Genomic DNA, 20,304 nt, shown 5'->3' on the forward strand with positions numbered 1-20,304 from the left:
GAGCTGCATCATCTTCGCTCGTCATCCACGTCTCGTATCGTTCACGGAGTGCCCGCTTCCAGTTTCTACCTCATTAATAACGTGCGAAACGTCTACTGGTGTCCCTCGGCCCTTCGTGCCTTCGGCTTTTCGTCGTGCATTTTTTGATCAACTGCACAGCATGAGCCATCCTGGTATTCGTGCGACCCAGAAGCTAGTCACATCTCGTTTCCTTTGGCCAAGCATCAACGCTGATGTCCGACGCTGGGCGCGAACCTGCCTTGAGTGCCAGCGCGTTAAAATTCACCGTCACACTGCCACGGCAACATCCCCGTTTCGGCCTCCAGACGCAAGGTTTTCTCACGTCCATCTCGACATCGTTGGTCCTCTTCCGTCATCGCAAGGAGCCTGTTACCTGCTGACATGTGTGGATCGCTTCACCAGGTGGCCGGAAGCGTTTCCCATTTCCGACATTACAGCACCAACAGTTGCCAAGGCTTTCACAAACGGCTGGGTGTCGCGCTTTGGATGCATGCCCTTCTGTCGTCACCACTTATCGCGGTCGTCAGTTTCAATCGGCCCTTTTCACCGCACTTGCCAATATCCTGGGCATTCGACACATCCACACAACTGCCTACCATCCTTCCGCCAATGGTATGGTCGAACGGCTTCATCGACAACTGAAAACTGCCCTCACTGCTTACCAGCCAAGGGAACGTTGGCTCGACCACCTCCCCTTCGTACTTCTGGGCATCCGATCAGCATTGAAAGTGGATCTCGGCTGCTCATCAGCCGAACTAGTCCATGGCGTTTCCCTGCGTCTTCCAGAAGAATTCTTCGAGCCATCATCGCCACCTTCCACTCACGATGCCTCCACGTACATTCGAGAGCTGCGCACCACGTTTCGGGACCTTGCTCCTGTGATTCCTGCTGACCGACACCCCCAGTCTGTCTTCGTCAGTCAGGATCTGCATGACTGCAGTCACGTCTTCGTTCGGCGTGACCAAGTACGGCCACCACTAACACCAGCCTATGATGGCCCATTCCGCGTACTCCATCGTACACCTAAGACGTTTACGCTGGACATCAATGGCCGTGAAGACGTCGTGGCTGCTGATCGACTGAAACCTGCGTATATCGCCGCTCTCGCGGCCGCGGGGTTTCGATCTAAAGTCTGGATGCCAACATCCAAGCATGTCCACTGGGTGACTCCTCTGGTGATTCCTACGGCTCTCGCTCTACGGGGGGGAGCCCTGTAGCGCCTCAATGCGCCGCTCGTCAATGAAGAAGAAGTTGGCATTTGGGCCGCGCGGCGGGTGCAGCGCGAATAAAAAAAAAAAATCAGTTCGAAAACTGAACGCTGTCAGGGCTGGATCTTTCCCGTGTTAGCTCCGACAATCTCTTGTTCGGCTCCCCCTTTCTGAGGCAGAAGTTTTTTTTTTCCTTTGATAACATTTCCGTGTTTTGCCGAAATCCGCATTTCGCAGACTTTCTCTTACACGTACGATTGAACGCTCTCCGATCTGCTTGCTTGCTTGCTTGCTTGCTTGCTTGCTTGCTTGCTTGCTGCCATACTCGCTCAGTATTTTTCAGTATGATTGCCACAATATCAGTAGAACGTTTTCGCAGGTATACGCTTACTACTTACGTAAAGTTGAATGAGTGGCACGTCTTTATTACGCGGCACGTCTTTATGGCAGTGGTCGGGAACGTATCACCAATTACAGAGCTCGAACCACTTTTCCGAGTAATGAGCGAATCACGTCACTATCGGAGTTCGTTGCGTCGCGAATCGATTTCCGAAAAAAAGTCGTATATCTCAAGAATGAGTGGAGTTACCGGGATTTGTCGCACGCTTTTAGTGCTTTGTCTGTTCTCCCGTCCCGACGATCGCTCCAGTAGCTACACAGGAAGGAATAGCGGAGGGGCTGGGGATAAAGCTATGTGCGTTAGCGCGTGTCATGATCTTGAGCGTACGTGCTGAAACGCGATCGCTCTCTTCTATTGCGATTCCTATGGGGGCTATCGTGGCTGCCATGTAATACCCATGTTACACAGGTAAACTAACCACCACGGTTACGATCAACCACGGTCAACAGCGTCGAACCGTGGTTAACGCCAACCGTGGTTCGCTGATGTTAGTCGGCGCTGACTAGAGTTGCGTCTGCGGAAAAGTGCCGCTGGAGTGAGACGCCACTTTGATGGACGCCGCCATTTCCTCTGTATGAGGAAAACGCGGTAGAGCAAATGGTGGATTCGCGCTCCTTTTTCTGAACTCTCCTTGCCGCGTACGGTAGCTTTGTATGGCGGAGCTGTTTATAAACAGTGCCTGCTTTCTCCAAGATGTCTTTGCTTATACCAAGCCGTAGCGGGGCCTCGGGACCCCTTTAAGAATACTCTCGTTCCACACAGCTTTTCGATTTGCGAGTGGAACAGTTTGGAACTATATTTATGCTATTTCCTTGGCAGTGTATACAGTATATCGGTCGATGAGTCGTTGCGTCCCTCACTGACCCCATCTGTTACTTCGGTTCTCGCACGGCTGTTGTTTTATTATTGACGACGTCGGTCCTGAGAGACTTCCGACGGCCGTGTCCCGACGACCGTCTCTATTCGATTATTTATCTGCTTCGGTCGGCGTCCTTTGTGATTCCGTTATGCTGGTTGGGCGAGTTTTATGCTGTGTATGCATAAAACTGGCGAGTGTATATGCTGTTCTGGCGAGATAACGATCGTACTTAGACGACCGCTTGCTTCTCTCTGCAGCCTCAGCTTTTTGTGAACAAGACCGGAAGGGACACGTCGAGCGACGCATGACTTTGGGGTTGATACCTATCAAATGTCCTTATGTCAAAAAATACCCCTTTTTATCCTTTATTATTCTTTTCGTCGAGAAAACAGGGCGACCCTTTTGTAAGATTTTTTTTAACACACGAACGTGCTCGCAAACAGACAGAAAGGTAATTCGTTTCGTTTACAAACATTCGTACCGTCTTTTCGCGTCGCTTGTAAAAAGAAGTTGTCGCTCTACTGCTGTCGTTCTCCAAAAATGAAAGTATCATGACGCAATATGTAATACTGCAGGTATCGCGCCCGCATACGTTTTTGTTTGGTGGAGTATATAATGACTACAAATTTATTGCACTAGAAAAAGTTCTATGAGAAGTGTTCCAGAGTGCTGAAGGAGCCTTATGCATATGTGGAAATTTCAAGGTGATGTTGATTGCAACCCGAATGGTTTTTTGTTTGTGTGTGTGTGTGTGTGTGTGTGTGTGTGTGTGTGTGTGTGTGTGTGTGTGTGTGTGTGTGTGTGTGTGTGTGTGTGTGTGTGTGTGTGTGTGTGTGTGTGTGTGTGTGTGTTTACTCGTTTACCAAGCATCCTCTCGGGGCAAGTGTCGTGGTTTTGGTATTGTGAAAAAAAAATTCTGATATCAGAGAAGAAAATGTCTTTCTCTTCCGTGTCCTTTTAATCGAGTTTTCGATTATCAACATTTGGTGGCTAATTAGCCGGCGGCCACTAACCGCCTACTCGTCTAAACGCTGCTCGTTACGGCGCCGGCGCTAGCGTGTGCTTCCTCGTGAAGAATCGAGCGAAAAAGAGCGGACTCGAGGAGGTTATTATAAGTGAACCGCGCGCTCAGCATTTACCTGATGGCTGCCGTCGGCTGGGCGCCCGCCCCATCGCGACGCGACTTCTGATGAAGTCGAGGCTAAAGCTCGGACTCCTCGTTTTGCGGCTAACGAGGCAGCTCTGTCGGCATGGCACGTGCCGTACGCGTCCCTAAGGTCCCTAGATGAAACAACCTTACGCGTCCCGTGCCACGAACGCCCTCTGTGGTAATGCTAACGTGGATCTCGAGGTTGTGCTCTCGAGTAAATGAAAATAGCGTGCCACATACTCGTATGTTGTATACAATGCTCTGAGGAAAGTGCCGGTTATAGAGCAAGTTAGGAGAATTATTAATCTTGCTTCAGATTTCACAGCAGAGTACGCGCTCGAAGAGGAGTTTGGGGAGCGGAAAGGAGTTATTGAGTGCGGTGCTGCCGTTAGGAGATTGGTTGAATTATCAGAAATGCTTAGCTCCGTACGCATTTGTTATTTACTGAAACGTATATTTTGCAAAGCACAAAAAAAAGAGGGGGAGGGGTTGCACTTTCTCTTTCAAAGCTTAGAACTCTTGGTGAAGTCTGAGACTGGTTAGATAAGCATTGGTTAGGTTAAGTTGTTAGTAATCCGTGGGCAGCAGGAAGCTAGGCAACCTCCATGACAGGTTTCTTGCATTATTTTACTCTTGTTCACTGAACTGATGTTTTGCACTTGTTGCGAACGCAAAAAAGAAAAAAAAAGAGTGAATCAAAGCAGTCTGTGCGCATTCGTGTGCGATCTGGTGCAGCGAGTATTCCGCCGAGAAGACGTCCAATCACTGCGGAGCGTTTTCCTATGTCTTGGTCTTTCTTTCTCTCTCTCTTAAACACGTGATTACTTTTTTTGTCCTTTAAGATTGAGGGTTTCACGCATTTTACGAGGGTTTCACGCATTTCAAATGGTTTCTTTATATATATTATTTTACGGACGCCTACCTTACGGATGGCACGCCGTTTATCGAGTCTTGATATTTCGTCTCTTTAAACCAATATGCTATGGAAGACGCAGACGCGTGGAAACGGCATGGTTGGTGCACGTCACGTTCATGGTCTTCGTTAAAAATGGAAGACGAACACTGTCTTGCGCCGCTGCGCCTACTATCATCATTAGGATTCAGCGTGGGATTAAACGTAGAGGAAAACAGCAGGCGTGCTGTTCGTCTCTGTCCTTTACAATCTTGTGAGCTCATGTCGCGATGTACAAAAATGGGAAAACATTCACTTGACATGATGTGAAACAAACGAGTGCTATGAAACGGGGACATATACAAGGGACGCACAGGACAGGCGCCTAATTTTCGCTTCCCGAAACTTGAAAGTTGATCGCCTGTACAGTGTGCGTCTTGTTTGTGTCTCTGTTTCATAGCGCTCGTCTGTTTTGTATCAAGTGGGCACGGTGGAGCGGCAACGATGCGGTCGCTCAGAAATCCGATTTTGCTTTTTGTGCAGTTAGTCGCCTGGTTTGGAACATTACCACCGCGTGCGAATCCAGCGCGTGCCAACTACTCTTCACCGGTGTTGCTGGCGGCCCCGATCTGGATGAACACGCCCCTGCGTCATCTGCCACTATCTGACGGTGGCATCCTTTCCATCGTCACCTGGTCCACAACACTGCGGGCGACTGCAGCGACGCAAGAGCATATAAAGACCACGGAATTCTCCTGTTCCTTCAGTGGGCACGGTGGAGCGGCAACGATGCGGTCGCTCAGAAATCCGATTTTGCTTTTTGTGCAGTTAGTCGCCTGGTTTGGAACATTACCACCGCGTGCGAATCCAGCGCGTGCCAACTACTCTTCACCGGTGTTGCTGGCGGCCCCGATCTGGATGAACACGCCCCTGCGTCATCTGCCACTATCTGACGGTGGCATCCTTTCCATCGTCACCTGGTCCACAACACTGCGGGCGACTGCAGCGACGCAAGAGCATATAAAGACCACGGAATTCTCCTGTTCCTTCAGTGGGCACGGTGGAGCGGCAACGATGCGGTCGCTCAGAAATCCGATTTTGCTTTTTGTGCAGGTCAGTAAACCTCCTTCTCTCTACTGTAAGCGAACCAGTAACGTCTGTCTGCTGCTCCTACCGTGCCCAAGTGTCATATTTGAATGTGTGTGCGAATGCGTGCATGTCACAAAGCTTCTACTATGTTGTGGAGACGTTGAACTAAACCCTGGCCCTGCAAATACTAACAAAGAAATACTAGACGCGATCGCTAAGCTATCTGAAAAAGGTGATCACCGTCACGATGAGCTAATGGAAGCTCTTGCCGACCTAAAGACTAAACAGGAGGCATTAGCGCAAACTGTTGCTGATTTAACGGAAAGGTTGTCGGCGGTGGAAGCTTTCGTCGAGTCATGCGACGGATCTGCAGTAGTCAGTGATGTGCCACGTCTAATCGCTGAAACTGTCAAGGTGCAAGGCCAGACACTCAGTGCCCGACTGGACGATCTTGAAGACAGGTCCAGACGAGAGAACGTATTGTTTTTTGGTATATCGGACAGCCCTAATGAGACGTGGGCTCAGTCTGAAGGCCATGTTCGTGATCTACTCTCCCGACACCTTGACATGCACATTTCTGACTCCGAAGTTTCCCGAGCACATAGGTTAGGAAGTTACGCCGCTAAAAAAGCTCGGCCAATTATCGTCAAATTTTCGTCATTTAAGGTTAGAGATGCTATCCTGATGCAGAGACAAAAATTCAAAGGAACTGGTGTATCAGCTAGCGAAGATTTTTGCAAAAGCACGCGAAACTCAAGGAAGAAATTAATGGAATTTGCTAAGGCAGCCGGGCAACCGTATTTGCTACGCGTTAACAAACTGGTCATGAACAAGAAAACTTACGTTTACTGCGCAGAAAGCGACAGCGTTCGCGAAATCAATTCACCCCAAGCTAAGGACAAAGAACCCTCTCTACCTGCACGTGCTGACACTTCTAGCACCTCATAGCTACGCCCGTCTCGTTGCTGCGCAGGAAACGCTTCTTTTTTCTTTTCTAATGTGCGCAGCGTCCTGAATAAACGCGTCGAACTGTCTTCTGCTATTGATTCCTGTTCCGCTGATATTGTTGGTCTGACAGAGACTTGGCTTTCTACAAAAGTAAGAAATGAAGAAATATTGGATTGTGAGAAGCACTACAAATTTTACCGATGCGACCGCGATTACCGGTCTGGTGGGGGTGTTCTGCTGGCGGTTGCCGATAATCTTGCCTCTCATATTATTCCTGTTATGTCTTCACTTGAACTTGTTTGTGTTCGCGTGCTCATTGATTCTCGCGAAATAATATTTTGTATTTGCTATCGATCACCAACTGCATCATCATCCTTTTGCAATGACTTGCATGATGTTGTCAATCAGCTGTTCGTCAGATACCCGAGATCACCTTTGTTCATTCTTGGCGATTTCAACTTTCCCGACATCATGTGGGAAAGAGACCCGGTTACCTTAAAGCACAACTCAGGTGAAAGTAGGGAATTTTTGAATTTTTGTCACGACTTCAACTTTACCCAGCTTGTTGACTTTCCTACTCGCGTTACTCCCACTTCCGCTAGCGTATTAGATCTAGTACTTACCAGTACACCTGACCTAGCTTCACCCTTCACTCATCTACCGGGAATTAGCGACCATTGCATAATCCACTTCACAATAAAAGCACGGGTTTCCATCAAGAAAAGAACAAAAATTATCCAAGACTATAGCAAAGCGGACTTTCATGGAATGAATACAGAGTTACAATCTTTTGTTGACCTATTCTTTGCTGGTTTTGAGCAGCGATCTGTTGAACAGAACTGGCTAGACTATAAGAACAAACTGCTAGCCCTAATTGACCGATTTGTACCTAAGAGAAAAGTTTCATCGAATCCTCGTTCTCCGTGGTTCAATAACACGTTGAAACGCATGCGCAATAAAAAGAAGCGGCTATTCAGACGCGCCAAATCAACAGCCAGAACAGACCATTGGTCTTTTTATCAGACATTTAACAGAGAATTCTGTACTGCGCTTTCGAAAGCCAAAAAAGTATTTTTCGATGAAACTCTTCCTTCGCTGCTGCGCTCTAATCCACGTAAGTTTTGGAGCATCATTAGCGGAACTACAACGCGACATATCCAATTAATACAGTCTGATGTCCCAGTCGCTCTTAGCGAGTGCTGCAACGTTCTGAGTAATGTATTTGCTGCACACTTTCAGAACAGCATCCCAACTATATTTCCACAGTTAACAAGCACCGATTTCTTGCCAATGGACCCTATTATCATTGATGCAGTTGGTGTCGAAAAACTTGTTGGAAACTTGACAGTGTCATCATCAGCTGGTCCAGATTGCATTTCGTCAAAAATGTTGAAGTGTATTCAAGTCTATTCTTCTTTAATATTGTCAAAACTTTTTGAACAGTCATTACAGACGTCCACACTGCCATCTGACTGGAAGACTGGGAAGGTGGTCCCTGTGCATAAATCTGGTGATGTACATTCCCCCAATAACTACCGTCCCATATCGTTAACATCCATTCCAGTGAAAATCTTAGAGCATGTCATTTACTCGCACCTCATTGAATTCCTTGAATCTAATTCCTTCTTTAGCATTTATCAGCATGGCTTCCGTAAGACAGTTTCATGCGAAACACAGTTGCTGTGTTTTACTAACGACTTGTTTATTAACGCAGATCTTGAATTTGATACTGACTGCATATACTTAGATTTCGCTAAAGCATTTGACTCCGTTTCACACGCACTAATCATTTTCAAACTTACTCAGCTTAACATCGACCCCAATGTACTTACATGGATTAAAGAATTCCTCTCTAACCGCAGCCAGTACGTGACAGCTAATAATTTTTGTTCACCTAATTCCGCAGTATCATCTGGTGTACCGCAAGGGTCCGTTTTAGGGCCACTCCTTTTCTTAATTTACATTAATGATCTTCCTTCTTGTGTTTCTTCTTCTACTGTCCGACTCTTTGCAGACGACTGCGTCCTCTACCAGAAAATAACCAGTCATGTCGATCACCTTAACCTTCAACGCGACCTAGATAGCATATTCGCATGGTGTAACACATGGTTCATGACACTTAACATATCTAAATGCAAGAGCATGCAAGTTTCACGTCGCACTACCACCCACTGTCCGCGTACTTATTCCCTCAATAACATTCCATTACCATCTGTTGACAATTACAAATACCTTGGTGTTCACATATCTTCTAATCTTTCCTGGAATAAACACACAGAATATGTGATTAACAACGCTAACCGCATGCTTGGTTATCTGCGCCGTAACTTTTCCTCTGCGCCATCGTCACTCAAGTTAACACTGTATAAAACATTGGTCAGACCAAAATTAGAGTACGCATGCGCCATATGGGACCCAACTCATGCCATTCTCATTCAATCTCTCGAAACCACTCAGAATCGCGCAGCACGTTTCATTTTATCGAATTATTCACGTCATTCCAGTGTCACATCCATGAAGAGCACCCTAAACTTGCCTGATCTTTCATTGCGCCGCACATTGTCTCGCCTTAACCTTTTTCACAAAATCTATCATTATAACAGCCATTTGAAGGACGCCCTGTTTCATCCACCTCGCTTCATATCACCAAGGATGGATCATCGCTTTAAGGTGGGCCTACCATCCTGTCGCACCAGACTATATAATGATTCATTCGTGCCAAGGACAAGCGCCGCCTGGAACCACCTTCCCGCCTCCATCGCCTGTATAACGGACCAAAAAGACTTCAAGCTCGCCATACATGATGCCCTGTAGAATTTTTCTTTTTTTCCTGTTTTCTGTTTTTTTTTAACTTTTTAACTGCACTTACGATTGTTCAAACCACTCCTTTCTGTAGTGCCTTCGGGCCTTGAAAGTACCTTTAATAAATAATAAATAAATAAATAAATAAAGTGTGCGAACAACCTTTCCCAAACACGCGTCTTGCTGATTCACTTAATAACTCATGTGTCTTATGGAAAAACGTGTTCATCGAACATCTCGATGCCACCGGGTCGACCTGACTCGCATCGACGCGACAGTGTCAGCACGCGTTGCCAGGAGGGTTGTGACGGGTCGTGTGGACATAACTCACCCGCGAATAGCTCCTTCCAAACCTCGCCCACTTTTTATAGGAAAGAATTCGGTGTCCGGCCTTTCACGTGAGAAGCTACCTGTACACGCGTCTTTACGGGGTCGATGATATTGTCCCGGGGTCGTGACGTGGACGAATGGAGCACACTGCGAGTCGAATAATGAATTGTTCGTTTGGGTCAACCTGTGCCCTGTAAACGGAAAGTCGGACTACAGTAGCATGTCTTGGACTGATAGCGGCGAAGGGAGCGTCGGCCGTAGATCAACTGACGAGTGGCGAAGCGCGTCAGCATTTATACAGTTGCCATCGAACGTTCTAGTGTTATCGCTAGCGGCGACGTTGTTTCCAGAATAATCTGAAAGATTCACGAAGTGGGCGTAATCTTAACGAAACGATCAGCCTCGAAGGTTCTCTAACAACGTATGACGTGGTTTGCTCTGAACATAGTGTAACATGCCGCTAACAAAACTTGGAAGAAAGGTACGTGGCAATATGAGTGGTTCAGAGCGTGTCCGTGCTTGCCGAAACACTCACACACACGCGCACGGGCGAGTTTCGTACTTTGACCTGTACAACCGCATCATGCGGCAGTATTCCCACTTTCCAGCACCTGGAGGTGGCGCGGAGAGCCTTTCAATATGGCTGGTCGAGAGGTGATGGAGGCCACCTGAAAGCGTGCGCGTCTCGAGAAACAGGCGGCTTTCGGGCCTCTGGTATACCTCTAAGCGCTAAACACATCGATGTATTGTCGAAGAAGAGGCAGCGTTAATCGCTGGTCACGTTTTTCAAACATTGTATACGATATGCGACAATTTAGAGCGAACAGCGGTAGCGCTGGTGTAAACGAAGCGCCTTCTTATGCGATTCTTAAAGGGAAAAGAAGAGAAAAAGTGAGCCTCGTAACTGTCTGCATCAGAGTGCGACACCTCAACAGTAGCTCACAAGGGATGGGGATAAGGAGGGATTGAAAGGTACATATAGAGAGAGGAAGGAGAGAGAGCGAGGCGCAGGGACAGCGAGCGACGGAAGTAAAGAGGAGATAGGAAAGACGGACACGGTCGCAGGAGTCCGAGGACGGGGCACCACGAAGCACCACACGTGCGTTTATGGCGAGATGTGTGGTTCCCCGGGCCGGCTTACAGCTGCGAAACTATTGTCCAACGTAGTCTTGTGACACGGACGCTGTGAAGCAGGGGTTATTTAGGAGATGGTAACGCTGCAGGTGTGACTGATGCTCGCTCTTGGCCCGTTTTTCACCATGGCGCAGCATGCACGACTATACGACGCGCCCGCACCAACCTAAACCGTTACCGTCTTTGCAGCTTCTGAAAGATTCCGCGAGTTGGCGCTAGATGATCTGGAAAGCGCGAATATATTGCCTAGCCCGACAACTCCCTGTGGCGACGAGTAGAGATCGGGTTTTCTCTGTAATTGGAGGCTTACCTTGATGAGCCCACTATACATAGGGAAACTTCTCCACGTGCGTCTTCATTAAGGCGTGTTCTGAAAGACTAACGCGTGTCTCTCTCTCTGCGCAGGTGCGGATCAAATATGGGCAGCCCAGCGCGAACGTGAAGGAAGGCGGCGTCCTACTGCGAAGGTGAGGCCTCTCATTTTGACGATGCAGCCATGCAGCTGCCTCATCACTGTGCTTGTCTCGCGCTATGGCCATCAATGCAGCACACTGAGGCAGCATGATTGGGGGGGGGGGGGGGGGGGGCGTCTTCTTACTGTATCAAGTGAATGGAACGGATAATTGCGCCGAGTGAACTTCGGCAGGTTTCCTCCTAGAGAACAACTAGAGTGAAACACTCATTTAGTCTCCATCGATTAATTATACTCCGAAAACTCTACGGTGTCGTTAATTTCACTGCATAGGTTCATTAATAGATGAGAAAATCACTGTCAGAGGTATCACTTTTTAAATTTCCCGCCGAAATATCCAATGGGGGACGTCCCGTCTTTTAGTCTTCGTGTATTGGTCACATTGGCTCAACGAAATTTCTTGAAACTTGGTTATTTTCGTTCACCAGCTTGCTCAGAAGACAATGTACCTAACTTTTTGTCGATTAGGAGCTACGTAGGCCCTAGTAGACGCAGTCAAAGTCAGTGACGTCACGGCGACGATGCGCAAAATTCGATGTGCACCTCGCCACTTTCTTTCTGAACGTTTTCTCGCTTATACTCGGCGTCTTTTTGCAGCAAGCGTGTTGCTTTTGGCGTCGTTGAAAGAGTAATTTGCTAACGCGGTAAAAAAAAGTTATTTTCTGTTTAGTGTCCTTTTAACAAATGCTGCTTCTGGCAACCGTCTCGGACACGTCAGTCGTGTTTCTAGTCACGTACAAGCTCTGCACGTCTGTATCTGCTAGAGAACAACGCTGGGCAAAAAATAAGGCTATACCGCCGAGTAGCCACTCAGAATTTTTCTCGCTTTTCCTTGTTTTTTTTTAAGTTTTTTGTGTGCGAACGATACAAGGAGTCTAGTTTAGTGTTTTCCCAATAATACTTCTGGACTACAATAAGGAAGAGAGCACTCAGAAGAAAGCATAAATAATTGAATTACTAGAAGAGTAGTGCACAAGTGTCAGTAAAAAAAAAAACGATCACATTTACTCAAACTTCATCGCTGTTCCGTGGCGTGTCTCGAAAGCAGACGGAAAAAGTGCGAAGCTTTAGCTTAACGCTTTATCGTTTAAATATTTAATTGTGCACGAGCACACCAACTCGACCTTTCTTTCTCTCTCACTCTCTCTCTCACGTGTGCGTAAGATTCCCGATGGGGATTAAATTTTTCTGCTCTAATTTTGTGGAAACACACGAAGTGCCTGACATTAAAATGTATGTGGCGATTCAATGCACTCTATGGAAGAATGAACTTGGTCGTGTGCTCTGCATTAGGGGTCGGGACCCGGTCTAAAAATTAAAAAAAAATATTTTTGCATCTTTTATCTTTGACCGTGTCTCGTCTTTGTCATCGCTGCTCTATAGGAATTTTTAATCGGATGTTCTTAAGAGAATTAAAAAAAATTGAATGTTCGATAGAAACTGCAAAAAATGTCTAACGTTCTTTACATTTCTACATAAAGTGAAAAAAAAAATCGCAGCTCTTTCTACTGACGCAAGGCTGGAACTATCAGTGGATCTAGTGTTTGACTTATAGCTTAGTTCTGCTAGTGTTTCCAAGTTTTTACTAAAGCTGCTGCTTCTATTATGGCTAAACTTGGCTAGACCCATAGTAGAGTACCCATAGTACTTTAAATCGTTACCCACTTTTTCTAAACAACTTGGCTAGACTGCTATGCTGAAAAAATTTTACAATATTGTATTCACGCGAGTGGTATTACATTATTCTAGTCACGCGAGTAGTTACGTGGTGTTGCATTATTCTATAGTCGCGTGAGCAGTTACGGGGGGGTTACATTTTTCTAGTCACTTAAATGGTTACGTGGTTTTTGGTCGTGTGACTAGTTGTTCCCTGAGGTTACGTGATTTCACCCTTGTTTTTAGTTGTTACGCATCTTTAAGCTACGTAACAGACTCGCCCATACGTATAGCTGTTGCACTCTACACCGCACAAGTCGGCGCGCGTGTTTTGTGAGCGAACCAGAAGGCGAAAAACACGAAGTGAGGTTCGTGATTATTGTACTTCCTGTTCGGTCTACCCGGCACAACGAAAAGCTTACATAGCTCTGCTCTATTGTAACGTTCGTCTAGAGTACGTACGATTATGATGAAAAGAAGTTGCAGCTTTGTTATTACGCTGTTTGCTGCATGTATGAAAACCCCGTGGTAACTTATAAAGTATATATGCTATGTTTATATGCGTCCACCACGGGGTATAGCCTGTGAGCGGCGATCGGCGAAGTGTACACTGGCAACTCTGGTGTACACGCCGGTCGCCGCCGCCGCCGGACAAGGCGCGAGCATAAGAAGCTTGCCGAGCAAGCTCCTAAAACTTTGTGGACGCGAGAGGTGCATGGCCAGTTACGCCCGAAGTTTATTGAAAGGTGTCCGCGGATGTGGGCTGGGAGATCGCGTGACGTCATGAACAAAAGCTTGTGCATAAACGTATACTAAAGAGTTCCTGAGATACTTACGCTTTGAAAGATATAGTGTAGTTCTTTGGCCGCCAGTGCAACTGACGATACACTCGCGCACATTTCGCGCATATATATATATATATATATATATATATATATATATATATATATATATATATATATATATATATATATATATATATATACTGCGTGTATTTGGCCAGCTTCAAAAGGTTCCCCTCACGAGTCTGTTGCTACGGGCTCGTTTACAATTGTTGCACTGTCAAAGAGCGGTGCATGCATGCTGGCATAGGTGCATACCGTGTACTACTGCCTTGAGAAAGACGACGAATGCTTTTTGAGCCGATCTTTTCCACATCGACCAGTTGGGCCAGTATACGAGTGAGGAGAGTGCCCGATCATTGCCCAAAGAAGTAATTTTTTTCTTTGTACTGTATGTTTTGCTCGATGACTTCACTATAATGCGCCAACTGACCCTATAGGGTAAATGCTTCTGAAATGAATAAAATCAACTCGCTGCTTCTCCGACAAGTGTTACGCGTCGTATAAGTGCGGCCGTTGTGGTGCACGCAATTTTCGCTGCCCCGCTATAACTTCTCTTGTAGTGACGCACTTTCTTTAAACCGTCTTCCTTAAAAAGAAAAAAAAAAGAAGCGAAGAAAAGCAAGCAAGTAGTATAAGCGCATGCGTCCGCTTATAGCAGGCAAAGTCAGGGGACAACCCAATTTTCGCGTCGTTATAAAGTGCGGCGTGGGCCCCGTCAAAAATGTAAGAGCGATGTGTGCACATTCTTGCGTAATGATATCGCCCTCTTCTATAAGGTGTACAAGAGACTTCTATCGTTGATTGTCGTAACAATATCTCTTCAAAGCATCCTCTTGTCTGGCTCATACGAAACTTCCAAGACCATCATGAAATGATGGTTCACTCCGATATATATATATATATATATATATATATATATATATATATATATATATATATATATATATATATATATATATATATATCGGAATCGATTGCTTTGCTGCTGGTCGCGCCGTTAAGAGTTTTATCCCTACGCGTATTGATGTCACGCTAATGCGATTAAGCCACTGCTCTCGATCGTGACGACAGCAGTGTCGTTTTCGCTTTGAACTATGTGCACTGTGGTTTTTTTGATAAACAGTGTTGTCGTGTTGTTCTGGGGCGCTCGATGGCTGTCGTCCTTATTTTTCGAATAAGTTTAGAGCATGTTTGTTCTTCTTGTTATTTTTCCACGAGTACACCAAAGAGTTGTTCACCAACAGAACAGCTATTATTGAGAACATGATCACGCTTTCTTTTTTTATTTCTTTTTGTTGCTGTTAGCAACAGCTTCTTTCAGTGTGAACTGTATTCAGTGACGGCGGTCGCGGACGTGTTGGGCCAATTAAAGCGCCGATCTGATTGTCGATTTGTGCTAATGTCCATGCATGGCAGTTGTCTGAAGAACGTGTGAGGATTATCTTGCTTTTCATTGCGTAACTATATTTTCAAAATATAAGCTTCCGAGTACATCGTTGTCAAAACTGCCTTTGGTCTCTCGACTCGAAGAGTGAGACGCAACTATCGTGCTCGTTAATAGTAACCTCTTTTGTGAGCGAAAACACAATAATATGGTCATTCAATATTAGGCGGGGCATGACTTGTTGAATTGTCAATCGGTGATGCATTCATGTCCGCATCCATGTTTTCGTTTTTACATTAACGGATAGCATTTGTCGGACGCAAGCTGCCCGCCATCTCTAATGGATGACCTGCTTTCCACGAATGTGTCGCGGACGCCCGACTAAAATTGTCTATTCTGTTCGGTCTTTCCGGTGAGCTTGACAAAAACGTGTCCCTCCACCACACGTGCCACAGAGGCGTCACGTTGCGTCTATGCACCACCGTGTACAACCGGCGCATGTCTATCCTGCCGTCCTTGGGCTCCATTTGAACACATTTGTTCGCGCAAGTCGTGTCGCTAAGCCTTTACATTTTCGTTGTTCACCGTGTGACGCGCCCTCGCTCGCGACGTCACTCATCGTGCATGCGTCCATACTGAATGCATGCGTTGATATAGCGTAGTCTACTCCTGTTTTCGTCTGCTGTTATGGGTCATGAGCGGCATGTTGACTCTAGGGGTGCAAACCCGTGTTGCATTCTGGTGGGGGAGGCAGTGCTGGTGTGCCTTGTGTGAAGGGGCGAGGGTAGAGTACACCATTTGCGCCCACCTCCTGCCGACGCTCATGCCTGCTATACTGCTGTTGTCTGCTACCGCCGTCGCCCGCTGACGCTGCCGTCGCCGCCAAGAAAGACGCCAGACGGGCGAAGAGGGATGCAAGCCGTTCAGTGCTCGAGACCGGGTCTCCTGGTGTGTGTATTGTATGTTTGTTCGAAGTCCTAGGAGCCCGAAGGTTCGCGGCGAGTATTTCGAGGGTCCGCGACCTTGGCGACGGTGCGTGGCAGTGCTCTGCTTCCGCTACCCCCCTCCCCACTTTTGACACTCCGTTGCCTTCCTTTCTTAACGCCAACAAACGTCAGTCGTCGGGCTCCCGTTCGTTTTCTTAACTTACTTCACGGAAATAGAAGAAAAATGTAATACGTGAGGGGAGCAGTCCGCTTATTTTTCTTTTGCTCTAGTCATTGGTGTATATACAGCTTCGTGTGCGGTTTTCTCTCTCTTCGGGTTTTTTTTTTTTTAGGTTTTCTATAAAAACACAAATTCCGCGGTTGCGTGTACTGTGCCCGAGGCGCAGGCGGGCTGTGCCGTCTTGATGAAGACAAACGTCCCTGTTGAAACGTTGGCACTGGACTTCGCCTTCTGCTGTAGCCCTTGTAGACTTGCAGTCTTCCGATTCTCTCTTGGTTACGCACCGCTGTTGTATTACAGATAAAAGCGTGAATTGAATAACTGCCGGCAGTTTTAGCAGTCATGTGTATTGGTTTAAAAAAAAAACGAGGGCATCAAGTCACGTCACACGTGAGACATAAACGCTACCTGGCAGTTATCCTGGAAAATAAAGCGCGCGGCGTGCGCACCCGTCTCTGAGGTGATATAAGGTGTAGAACGCAAGCTGACGGGTAGGTGCCACCACCTTAGCAAAGCGTTGGAAACACTTGCCTTTTCTTGCAAGCGCTGCATGGTCAGCGCAACGTGATAAGCGCTACGGTCCTTAGAATTACTTATGTTTGCCTTTTATACTAAAAAAATACACATACATATTATTGACGTGTTGTTATAGTGCCTCAGATATGCGCAGTAATTGCTTTTCAATTGACAATCGCACAATTATGAACGCTGAACCTTAAGAAATATTGGTGGGCGCTGCGGATGGTGTCGGCCGTTTGGTATATCGTTTGTCCACTTTGATACCGTTTAGGGTACGTTTAAGGGTGGACAGACAAATGTACAGATAGAGAAATAGACAGACAGACCAACATTTTTGCGTCGAAGGTCGTAAGAAAGACTATCGTCTTTAAAAAGGTGTTCATTTATGACGACTGAGCTATAAAGGCTTGACACCTTCTGTACTCTCCGAGTCCCTTTCGTATACTATATAGAGCCTCGAATATATATTGTAGGCACTATGCATATAGAGTATACGTCTACCTGTACTCTCTGACATGCTTGCTAGTTGCTGGAGTCCAGTTGTGTGGTGTTAAGTTTGTAGACATCTGTAATTTCTTACGGGATTCATGAAGTGATACCAACCATTGCGGAAGTGGTGCTCTCAGATTTGCGTACGCGTAAGCACACACACAGACACACACACACACACACACACACACACACACACACACACGCACACACACACCACGCACACCGCACACAAGTACACCGCACAAACACAGCGCACAAACACACACCACGCACACAAACACACACACACACGCACGCGCATTAAAACTTTCAGTACAACGATGGTCTGCGTAACTTCTCAAGCACACCGCGCCACGTCGCTATAGTATATGAAACCGGCCGCTAAAGGTCGGCTTTGATGTAAATGTCCGGGTCGAAATTGTGCCGATACCCCGCGAACTGAAGGTGGTGAAAACTAGTTAACGCGGGAAATACTGCGAGCTAAATTGTCGCATTTCGGTCCGCGTGCAGACTGTACGTAGTAACACATATTCGATCGACTGAACTGGGCGTGTACTCCTGGCTTGAACGATTTCACCATTTCACCTAAACGGCAGTAGTTAGTTCTGCAATATAACCGACGTGTAAAATTAGCCTTGACTTGACCGTAATGAAACTTGAGAAAATCCTTGCGGGGAGTGCTATTGATGGCATACCGAATTGCGGATCAGAAAATGACGTCTATGCTGCGGTACGGTGTCTCGGTGCCCCTCTTTGGTGCCGTGTTATTGTACGTACCCATTTTATTTATTTTCTTCCTTTCTTTCTTTTACCAGCCACCTTTCGCTTGTGCACTTTTTGCTCGCTGCCCCCGCCAGAGCTCCTTGGTGGGCCAGGGCGTGTCCTGCCTAATTTAATCCCGGGGCCTGAATAATCAAAGGCGTGATTAGTGGACTTCACTCGGTGAATAATTAGCGCCTCTGTGGTGGCTTTGCGGGAAGTTGAAACTTTTTTGCCTTTTTGCTTGGCTTTTTCGCAATTGATGGGAGGGTGTGCAAAGAAAGGAGAGGGACGGGGAAAAAAACTTGTCGATAGGCGGTGTGCATTTCGGAGAAATGGGAAAAGAAAATAATCTGTTGGCTGCACGCTGGCCTCTTTCTTCGGCGCCGCCTTTCGAGAGCGTAAAGGCACACGCCATGCTTCTTCTGGACCATTTGAAGGAGAAGCCGCCGCCATCTTGGGCGTCCCTACATTCTTGGTTAGAGCTTTCACGCGCTGCCTCTGTTCATTGCACAGGAATAGTAGGAAAAAATTGATTCGATGCACGGTGTACTCGGCAAACAGACGAATACTGCGCTGGGTTGCTGTCGAACTAAGGCACAGTCGCCATTTTGTAGACCAGGCGCATTCAGTTACTATGCAGTGTAGTATATAGTTAATGTGATAAGGCAATTTCCACATGCATGTCAATTCAAACAATGTAACTTGAGTGCGCTGGTTAAGGGTTGGTACGAAGACACACAGATACGCTATTGAAAACTGTGCGAAAATGGGTCCCGTAGTACACGACGGAACAGGCGCTAAATTCATTGCACGGCTCGATGACCGGCCGCTTTCGAAGCAGTCCATTTTGGATTGCTAGAGAATTTGACCTTCCAACCACAAAACGACAAAGGTGCTGCTGAAGTTTCTGCTGTCCACGAGACTCGAAAAACGACTGCAACACTGCCATGCTTGTGGTGTGTGTGTGTGAGTGTGTGTGTATGTGTGTGTGTGTGTGTGTGTGTGTGTGTGTGTGTGTGTGTGTGTGTGTGTGTGTGTGTGTGTGTGCGTGTGCGTGTGCGTGTGTGCGTGTGTGTGTGTGTGTCTTTGTACCCGCCCTTATCCTTCATTTCTGAGTGAAAGGATGGGTGAACACAGAGATCCGACTGGTTGATATTGTCTCTCTAAAGTGAGGTTACTGCACGTGCTTTGAATTCGTGCCTCGAGTGCTGCGGTGAAACTTACACCGTGGGTGAAACCTACTTGCTTCCGCTGGGCGTAATCGAAGTACGCAGAATGTGGCAGTAGCCGGGCAGCATATACTTAATAACCAATGATGATAGTACAGTTAACTGCCGCGGATAACTTTGAAAGGAAAGTCTTGCAGTATAGCTGGCATTATATTCTAGCAATTTTTTTCTTTCATCGTTACATATGTTTCGTCTTCACGATGTTATAATATTATACACTACTGCGTTTTATTAGGTACTTATTGAACACCATGCGATCGCTTTTCTTTTAATTGTACTGTTATTCTCGAAGATACAAAGCGGGGTTTCGTATAGATCCGCTACTGGGTGTATGCACTCTCGTCGTTCGAGGGTTCCGGCGTCTTCCTTCGTGGGGAATTCATTCGGCAGCCGTCGACGGCGGCGCAACGTTTCAGCCCCGACAACGGTCGTGTGTCTGCTGCGTTCGGGCCTTCCTAGAGAGGAGAAACTCCGCGGGGACTTAGAAGGGTGGCAGCTTGGGCTAGTTGGTATGGCATGACGATAGTTAAAGCGCGAGAACAAAACGTGTCGTGTCTTTCGTGTCCTTCTTGTCTCTGTGTCGTCGTTTTGTTCTCGCGCTTTAACTATCGTCCGCGGGGACACTGGGGGCGCCTTGTGTACTACGCTGCCGGCGGCCGTCCGCGGCTGATTGGAAGCGAGACGCAGTTGGGCGTGGAGGCCCTCGCTAATTGCGTTCAACCCCCTCCCTTTCTGCCTCCTCTTCCGCTACACGTCAGATCTCTCGAGGTTTTGTGCGATGTGTTGTGCACGTGCAACGACGGCTGACTCGCCGTATCGCATGGTGCTGTGACGTCACGAGCAGATGCGCCTTTTTTTTTATTTCGCGCCATCGCGAGCGATTCGCGCTACTCGATTATGTCAACTTCCAAGAGCGGAATCAGCTGGAGGCACGGAGAGGGAGAG

General features: G+C 47.0%; 2 protein-coding genes across 14 annotated transcripts in view; both read left to right on the plus strand.

Annotated features, from left to right (window-relative positions):
* Positions 1-20,304, plus strand: part of EndoA (SH3 domain containing GRB2 like, endophilin-A) — a 114,946-nt gene that overhangs the window by 55,667 nt on the left and 38,975 nt on the right. For all 13 annotated transcript variants that reach the window (XM_075890882.1, XM_075890886.1, XM_075890914.1 and 10 more), the window contains exon 2: positions 11,239-11,300. The gene's annotated coding sequence lies outside the window, so the exon portion shown is untranslated. The remainder of the gene's footprint in view (positions 1-11,238; positions 11,301-20,304) is intronic.
* On the plus strand, positions 4,995-9,541 carry LOC142804231 (uncharacterized). Its single transcript, XM_075890955.1, has 3 exons — positions 4,995-5,643; positions 8,011-8,077; positions 9,171-9,541. Exons 1-3 carry the CDS (start codon positions 5,035-5,037, stop codon positions 9,176-9,178), a joined length of 684 nt encoding a protein of 227 aa, XP_075747070.1. The 5' UTR covers positions 4,995-5,034; the 3' UTR covers positions 9,179-9,541.

Source organism: Rhipicephalus microplus, chromosome 1, assembly GCF_043290135.1.
Source record: "Rhipicephalus microplus isolate Deutch F79 chromosome 1, USDA_Rmic, whole genome shotgun sequence".
Taxonomy (NCBI): domain Eukaryota; kingdom Metazoa; phylum Arthropoda; class Arachnida; order Ixodida; family Ixodidae; genus Rhipicephalus; species Rhipicephalus microplus.